Below are 9,423 nucleotides of genomic sequence, written 5' to 3'. Positions count from 1 at the left end.
TTTGCAATTCTGTGGGTTAAGCACATGGTTAAGGATTCGAGCTGGGTATCTCGTGAAGTATCAAAGGGTGTAGGGATGGGTTTCTAATCTTGAGGGGTAAACATAACTCCATGGGGTTACACTTGGTCGAGGAAGCTGCAACAAAAGTCTTCAGTGCCAGTTGGTTGCCGAAGTAGAATCCTTGGTGTATCTTGTCTTGTTGGTCATTAGTTGAGGAGAGAGATGAGAGGGAAAAGTATCATAGAGGAGGGGGATGCCTAAAGGGGGTTCTATAGTGCAAGTGCAGACAAACAGGTGCAAAAATTGCCAAACAGAAGAAGCAAGGGAAGGAAGGTGATATAGTCGCGTACTTGTTTCCTAGGGAAAAAGTGCCACCTATATCAAAACACAAACAAATAAAATCAAGCAACACACAATCATGGTTCTATTCGAACCATCATACGGACTCGATTGCACATAGGGGGTACATGACTCATCCTACCCTAGGGGTTCTCGGACTCACTAGTCGTGCTTGCTTCGTGTCCCGTGCAGTCTTATGGGTTTTCCTCAGGCGTCGCTACGTCTCTTGTAGTTGTTTGATGAAACGATCCGGGTTGAGCTGGAAGAATCTTCAACAATCTCTCGCTTGATGAGCTGACGGGGTGAAGGTGGTTCCTTGTAGCTGGCATTGACTCGGTCTTCTGTTGTCTTCTTAATCATGACGATTCCCTTTTGCCTTCTAAGGTATTAAGGGTTCCACGTAAGCAATCCTTTATGAAAGGACATTAACAAAGCATAGTAGAGGTCCAACCTGTCGGTTAAGTTGATGACAACATTGACTCCAAGAGCGGGGGATGAAGAGAACCGTTTTCTTGTTCACTATAGTGAGGTGGGCCAAATGGTGAGGTTCTCATCCACCGGTGGTTACCGATACAACAACTGTAAGGACATGGTTGCTCTATTAGCGATGTATATCATGACCTTGCATGTCGTATGCTCTAATCATCGTGGGCCAAGGTTGCATCATCCTGGTAGTGCCGAGGGTGTCACCATCTTTGGAGTCTTGGTTTCCTCATTCCTCAAGAAGGTGCCTTCTATCTTGTCGTTGTGTCGCCAAACTTGTGTTCAGAAGATGTGGGTGAATGTCTGGCAAGGCGTCTTGCTTCTAGGTTATCCACGAGGATTACAAGGAATCCAGTGGTGAAGGGCATAAGGGTACTAGCGACCATTTGCAAAAGTTTTTGAAGGGGAAGAGATCAATAAGGAAAATATATCCTAGTTTTCAAAAAATTCAGAAGGGAAAAGAAGTATAGATAGTTTTGTAAATTAGTAGTAGTTTTCAAAATAGCTTTACCCTAACTAACGACCATGCTAGCTAAGGATTCCTACAGTCAGGATGGCTCTGGTACCAGCTCTGTGGGGACCTCGACTCATAAGTCATGATCACCGAATGGCCGTGTCCAGTGATCCCAGAGATCAATGCTCACTGAACACACAGAAGCTGAATAACAAGAGTCTTACATCCATACATACCGTCTTACATAAATTATGACCATTATGGTCAAGTCTTGAGTATAACTTCACAGCGGAAATCTTTGTCGATAAATTGGACCCATGCCATCTGCCTTAACCCTCGCATGTTCGTCACCAAGGTACTCTTCATTATATCCTGTTCTTTCATACCTGGCCAATAAAATAACCAGTGGCAAGCCAATGAGTACTTTGAATGTACTCGCAAGCAAACTGTGTTTTGAAAACAAGGTACACCAATGCATGATATAGTACTAAGTAGGTCATTTTGCAGAAAGCTAGTTTTGAGTGCAATGACATGTTCAACAACTTGTAAGACATGCATCAGGAGAATTCAAGTAACCATGAGAACAGGTTATAGATATCAACATAAATAGATTTGGAACCAATCCAACTCAATCATCATGTCAAGTCCTTTGACGGGACCCAGGTAGTTCTTACCACTTATCCAAACACCAGGTTTCGCAAACATTTGGACGTAGCCCAAGAGCGATTACCCAACTGTCCTTGACCATGGACATGGCTATTCGAATAATTTGACACTCTGCAGAGGTTGCACACTTTACCCACAAGATCCGGGAAGCCTTCGTGTCATCCATGACCCGCGGTACCTAAAGTACCCGGGGTAAGCACCCGATCATTACCTTTCCATAGCCGCGACTAACAAGGAGTCCACTCGATTGGTAGCAGCCCTCGTGCCAAACATTGTCAGACAATAAATTCTTTTTGTGGAGCCACGCTCCCATATTCATCACATATCACAAGCACGGGGCATCAACGGTGTGTCCGGTGCCCTGTGAAAATAGTCATGGTCGCCCTACCTGGCACGACCCCGTCCCGAGAGTGACCACGCCACTCCCGTCACTAGTAATGCGGGCATCCATGTTAGCACGAACTAGGTAATCAATAATGCCCTTTCCCATATAAGGGTAGAGTGGTTGCGCATGTAAGGTTGGAGTAACGGTCACAACTTAAACCAATCCGTTTTCAAAAACAACACACTCACTTGCCTCGGTACACCACTTCTTTATCAAGTGGTTACCTAGCTCAACATATCCCTCGGGCATTAGTGGCACCTGATGGGGTTTTCAAAAAGTCTTTGAGAATACTTTTGTCTCCATCACCATGCATATACCCTGTCCCACTTGCATAGCAACTACTTTAGCATCCTATCTACTCCCACCTGCATAACCCTCATAGGAAGGTAGGGTGATGCACAATGCAAGTGTCAACACGGAAGTAACAGAGGCAACCAACCAAAGTGGTTACCATCTCATCATGATTCTGATGCAACAATAATAAAGTGCTATATGAAATGCATAAAAAGGGTTTCATAGACATGGCCAAATGGTTGCTTGACTGGTTCATCAGAGTCTTCAAATTTTCTGGTCCATCTCCAAGTATTTCGTCTACTTCGTCAACTAACACCGGAAACAATCATAGTAAGCAACATAACAAGGCAGAAAATAAAAGTGCTCTAAAAATATGAAGTTGACTTTTCTAGGACTTCTCTGGTTATATGAAAAATAACCAAAGTGGTTTCATTGGGATTGGATGAGTGAATATTTTTGAACATTTCAATATGATGGAATCAATGGATTTAATGGATCTGCAAGTTGTCCACAGAATTCTTTTTATGAAAATGAGTAAAAGTACCCATTAAATCAGGCATGATTTTAGAAGCATTTAGAAATAGGTTTCACTGGATTTGGAGTTCTAATGAATATTCTATGGACTTTTGAAGCTGGTTTAGGAGTATAAATGACCTATTTGTTAGATCCAGGTGAAACTAGGCAGTGTGAAAATGTTCACTATGGCTCATTAAATAGATATTGATTTATGGAGTCACTGAAAATTTGAATTATTAGATTTGGACTTGAAATGAGGTCTCTGGAAAAGTTTGAATCTTGCTAAAAAAGAAAAAGTAAATGGAAATACCTAATGGGCCAAATTCCAGCGGTGGCAGCGTGCACTGGGCGGGATTTAACGGAGAGGCGCAACTAGGTTGGCCCAGCGGCTCGGCCAAGCGAGCGACAAGGCCACATTGAAGGCGTCTTCGCCGAAGTGGGCCTTCGCCTGGGGGAGGCGGATCTTCCGCTATCCTTCTCCACTTAAAAGGGTGGGGCCCGCTCGGCGGTCACTAACGCGCGGGACCCAGGGCTCAGGCCTTCGCCTACCTCCCGCTCCAACAGAGCAGAGGCAGGGGAGGCGAGGCTGAGCGGGCACCGGCGCTCTCCCGGGCGGCACAGGCCACCTTCGACGGCGCCCGGCACACTGGCGGACTCAGCGTGCCGCGGCGCACCCGTCCATGTGCTGCACGCCCACGAGGGAGCCCGGGAAGAGGAGGAGCTTCGGGTGCGGTGGACCGGGGTGCTGGTGAGGATGATTTGGATGCTACGACCATCGGGAATGGGATTTGGAGTGCGGGGGAGCTCCATGTCTATGGTGGAGATGTTCTGGCATGATGAGGTGGGGAAGAGGGGGCTCGGGCAACACGAATTTAGCCCGAGCTCACCATAGGCAATGGCGGGCGTGGAGGAAGAGGAGGGCATGGGAGGAGGTGCGGGTTGGTCAGGGGGTTGCTGGGAAGGAGAGAGAGCAAAGGGCTCCAGAGAGAAGCATGGGGCTGACCTATATGGCGAGGTCATGGCTCACCGTGGACGTGGCCTACGGGCACCCGCGATAATGGCCGTGGTAGCCACGGGACGAGGCTCAGGGCTGTCTGCGGCGCTCGTGATGGTGGTGTTGGTGTAGGGAAGGGAGAGAGAGAGAGAGAGCGGGGAGAGCTCCTGGTGGAGCCACGGGCTCGCACACACATAGGCCGAGCCAGGCAGCGCTGGGCACGCGTTGCTGGAGGTGAGAGAGAGGGAGAGAGGTGGGGGACAGCACGGTGGTGTGTTGTGGATGTCGAGGCACCTCGACTGGCGCGAGGGTGAGGCTCGAGGTGGTAGGGAGCGTGGCGTCAACGGTCGGGTGCTCTGCCAGGCGCTCCAGAGCACGCAAATGGCCGGCATCCGTAGCTTTTCCACGCACACTCGCGTGTCCACTTGTGTCTAGTGGCTGTAGGTGGGAGTAAACAATGTGGCAAGGGCATTGGATGCCCTGGGGAGCCACTGGAGGAGAGGCGGGGTTGAGAGAGTAAGGGAAAACTGCTGTCCAGGGAAGAAAATGGGTCTCTGCGCCCCTTAATCATTGCTCCTTGGGCAGAAAAGCATGCATGAGGTAGAGGAGGACCAGATGAGGCTGTGGTAAAAGTTTCAGCTCATGGAGATCAGTTGAAGGGGTTAAAACATGCATTTGGAAATTCTGCCAGAAGGTGTTTGATGTAGGTTTGGGCAAGAAATTTAATTTCACTTGACATGAAACTTAACAGTATGAAATGGAACATAGAAGTAGGGTGTTCCACCAAGTTTGAGATCATTTGGGCAAAGTAGCCAATGTAACTTCGGTAAACCCTAGAAATCAACAGAAATGGATTTTCCAAGATCTAGTCATGCAAATCTATTCTCCTTGATTCACCACTTGGTGTAGTGTCATCATCTGAGGATTTGAACATGTCCACAAAAATTCAGATCAAAAGGAGACACTTGGCAATGTAGAGTTGTTCAAATTTGGTTATGGTCAGGAAGAGTTTTAGAACACTTTGATCATGATATCCTTCTGTCCAACTTGTGCCATTTGATCTAGATGCATTATTACACCATTTGAGCATGTGCACCAAGTTTGAGAGCATTTGGACATGTTTGGCAGTGCAAAGTTGTTCAAACTTGGAAAATGACAGAAATGGTTTGGTGGTGCTATGTTGTTCCCCATGACATGAGACTATGTAGGATCCTCAAGTAGGTCATTTATGACATGGTAGAATTTTCCGAGATTTAATGGATAATATTTCCTTTGTAAATATTTCAAAATCTTGAAATGTCCAGGAAGGGTTTCTGAGGGATTTGACCAATATTTTGGTCATTACCATGTGTTTAAACTGATATATATGGACCATATATGTCCACTGAGTCTCTCTAAATTTTCTCAAATATTTTTGAAATATTAAAATAATTTTAACCTATTAAAGACCATTTCTGGCCTTAGGAAAAAGCCTTAAAATAAAATAGTAAAACAACTTTTAGAATAATATCTTTGTGGTTTCTGGGAGTCCTATATCTAATAGGATTCAAACATAATTTTTGAAAGATTTTCTAAATTTTCTCAAATATTTTTGAAATATTAAAATAATTTTAACCTATTAAAGACCATTTCTGGCCTTAGGAAAAAGCCTTAAAATAAATAGTAAAACAACTTTTAGAATAATATCTTTGTGGTTTCTTGGAGTCCTATATCTAATAGGATTCAAACATAATTTTTGAAAGATTTTTCACACCCTTAATTAAGTACTTGTAGTTCAAGTCTCAGTTCAGGGGATTTTGTAAAAGCTATTTTAGAAAATACATTTTAGCTAAAACATTTTTGTAAGAAAATACTATTCCTTCCTATACACATGGCATGATCATTGGGCAAAGGTTTGGATCAAGGAGAAGGAGTATAAGAGTTGGATGACTTATTTGATTTTTGGAGCACTTGCAACCAACACACAAAAATCAAATCAAGCAAAGACCAAAACACTCAAAAGTTTTTCTGAAACCACATTTTATAATGATTAATTAGCTTAAGTGTTGTGGCATGAAAATCAGGGTGTGATAGTGAAGGAGCTTTACACCTTGCTGGACAAGTGTGCTCGGATGGAGGAGGGAAGGAAACTCCCTAGAGAAGAGGATTGCATCAATGTCGACTCGGAAGTGATGACAAATCCATCAGTCAGAAGAAGAGCTAGAAGCATAGCAAGAGGCACAAGGATAAGGCGGTGATGACTGTTGAAGGATCGGGCACGCTCAGTATCGGCAAGAAGACCAGGGTCGAAGCCCCCCGGCAAGGAAGCTGTTGTGTGCGTTGACTGCCGGCAGGCTGCGGCTTCCGAGAAGGCTGGGAAAGGTGGTGGGCCGTACTATAAGATTCATCAGACCAAGGGCCATGATCTTCAAGAGTGCCATCGGGTTGAGCAGCTTGTAAGAGCCAGAGAGCAGAATATGAGAAGCATGATAAGTAAAAAGGTCAGACGCCACTGGTGGGAAGGGCCGAGGCGGTGAAGCTAATCACCCTGGCAAACCCTTCCGGAACCAAGGAAAACCTGCCAGGGATCGATAGAAGGAAACTTGAAAGGATGAGAGTGATGGAGGGGATGAAGAGGAAACCAGTGAGGAGGAGTTCCAGAAGGCCACTGACGCCCTGTGCATTGACGGGGGTGCATCCCTGCACTCCTCTCATCGACAACTCAAACGGTAGGCACGTGAGGTCAATGCCGTGGAGCCGATGATAGAGGCTCGGAAGCCGCTCAAGTGGTCACGCACGCCCATCATCTTTGATGAAGAGGACGATCCTGACTGTACCACTACGGTAGGATGTCTGCCATTGTTGGTCTCTCCAACAATTCGCAACCTCAAAGTCACAAAGATGTTGGTTGACGGTGAGGCTGGGTTGAATCTGATTTCCCCAAAGGTCATCAGCAAACTTTAGATAGCAGAGGAAGAACTAAACAACACAGGCACATTTCAAGGAGTTAATCTCGGAAGGAGTCATCCTAAGGGAAAGATCATGTTGCCCATGACATTTGGGGGAGAATTGAACTACCAGACTAAGAAGATCGTGTTTGATGTGGTTGACCTCCCCCTGCCGTACAATGGGATCCTTGGACGCCTAGCCCTGGCTAAATTCATGGCGGCATCTCACGATGCCTACAACACCTTGAAGATGCCTGGGCCGGTAGGAGTCATTTCCATCCTATCAGATGAGAAGGACACAATCATTTGCGTGGATAATATGCACCGGGACGCAGTCACAGCAGAAGCAGCAGCAGCAGTAGTTCCCGCCAAGGAGAACATAGGAAAGAATAAGGATATCAGTGACGCCAACAAGGAATCCGGGAAGCGTACCGCTTTGGAGTGTACATCACTTGTTGATGACTTACCGGAGAGTTCCAACACTAAGAGATCCAAGGTTGCTGCACCACATGTGAATAAGGTCCCGGCAGGGCAGGGCTGTCTTTGATGGTACCTTCACTATGAGCGCCACCCTTGATGACAAATAGGAAAGCACTCTCGTTGCCTTCCTGCGGGTGAATGTCGATGTGTTTGCCTAGCAACCATCAGATATCCCCTGTTTTCCCAGGTAGGTAATCGAGCACCACCTTGTTGTCTGCCCACATGCCTGACCTATCAAGCAGAAAGTTCGGAAGCAGGCCTTGGAGAGGCAGCAGTTTATTGCATAAGAGATTAAGGAGCTTGAGGAAGCTGGTTTGGTCATAGGAGTACTGCATCCAACATGGTTAGCAAATCCGGTGGTCTTTCGCAAGGATAATGGGAAATGGAGGCTTTTCATAGATTTCACATATCTCAACAAGGCTTGCCCGAAGGACCCATTTCCCTTGCTGCGCATTGATCAGATTGTGGATTCCACTTCAGGCTGCGATTTGCTCTCCTTTTTGGATGCTTATTCTGGGTATCACCAAATCTTCATGGCCAAAGAATACGAAGAGAAGACCTCATTCATCACCCCATGTGGTACGTACTACTTTCTCCGCATGCCATTAGGATTAAAGAGTGCTGGGTCTACTTTTGCGAGGGCGGTCCAGATTGGTTTTGAGCCACAGCTGCATAGGAACATTGAGGCTTATATGGATGATACTGTGGTCAAGACAAAGGACAGAGCCACCCTCATCCAGGATTTGGAGGAGACATTTGCTAATTTATGCAAGATCAACTTGAAGCTCAACCCAGAGAAGTGTGTGTTTGGTGTTCCCTCCGGCAAGCTGCTTGGGTTCTTTGTGTCCCATTGGGGAATCGAAGCTAACCCCGACAAGATCAAGGCTATTGAGCAAATCCAGGCACCCAGGACAGTCAAGGATGTGAGGCGTCTGACAGGGTGTGTTGCCGCTCTAGGCAGATTCATTCCAAGTCTGCCGAGCATGCCCTACCATTCTTCAAAATCCTGAAAAAGGCAGAGCTGATGAAGTGGACCCCAAAATAATATATGGTTTTGCAAGAGTTGATGGCCTACTTGTCCTTTGTGCCCACCTTGGTTGCCCCCAAACCACAGGAGGCGTTGCGGCTATACTTTGCGGCAACCAATCAAGTGGTTAGTGCAACTTTGGTGGCACAATGGGAAGTGGAAGAAGCGGAGAGTGGGCAAGGCACGACAGAGCCAGATAAGGATCCAGATAGAAGGAAGCATGACAGCGAAGGCGACCCTAAGGACACGACAAGGAAGAAAGTGGTGCAGCACCCAGTGTACCACATCAGCTCCTTGCTACAAGGAGCTAGATCGAGGTACTCTGGTGTGCAAAAGTTGATCTTTGGTCTCGTCATGGCCTCAAGGAAACTGCACCACTACTTCCAAGCCCTTGAGATCATGGTTGTCACTCGCTTCCAGTTGCAAAGGATACTCCGAAACCCTGAGGCTACCGATAGAATAGTGGAGTGGGCTTTGGAATTATCTAGTTTTGGCCTGAAGTTTGAGAGCACATATACAATTCAGAGCAGGGCATTGGCAGAGTTTATTGCAGAATGGACGCCAACCCCTGATGAGGAAATACCGGAAACAGTTATCCTCGGCAAGGAAGCGCCCCAAGAATGGATCATGTATTTTGATGGTGCCTTTTACCTGTAAGGTGCAGGAGCTGGCGTGCTTCTCATGGCCCCCTCTAGGGAACACTTGAAGTACGTCGTCCAGATGCACTTTGCCCGAGAAGAGATGACCAACAATACAACAGAATATGAAGGGTTGCCGCAGGATTGGGAATCAAGAAGCTGATCATTCGAGGAGATTCACACCTTGTGGTGAGACAAGTCAACAAGGATTACCAAAGTC

The 9,423-nt window shown here is 46.5% G+C and overlaps 1 protein-coding gene across 1 annotated transcript; it reads left to right on the top strand.

Annotated features, from left to right (window-relative positions):
• The first annotated feature begins 7,161 nt into the window (after positions 1-7,161).
• Positions 7,162-7,605, top strand: LOC147990678 (uncharacterized). The gene has a single exon (XM_087538350.1). The coding sequence runs from the start codon at positions 7,162-7,164 to the stop codon at positions 7,603-7,605; it is 444 nt and encodes a 147-aa protein (XP_087394476.1).
• The last annotated feature ends 1,818 nt before the right edge of the window (positions 7,606-9,423 follow it).

This window comes from Triticum urartu, chromosome 1A (assembly GCF_056163025.1).
Source record: "Triticum urartu cultivar PI428250 chromosome 1A, HENAU_Tu73, whole genome shotgun sequence".
In the NCBI taxonomy this organism is placed as follows: Eukaryota; Viridiplantae; Streptophyta; class Magnoliopsida; order Poales; family Poaceae; genus Triticum; species Triticum urartu.
Note: the sequence above shows the minus strand (reverse complement) of the source record. Positions and strands in the feature narration are given on the sequence as shown.

Coding starts and splice junctions, on each gene's coding strand:
- LOC147990678 (XM_087538350.1), top strand. CDS start 7,162: ATGACATTTGGGGGAGAATTGAACTACCAGACTAAGAAGATCGTGTTT.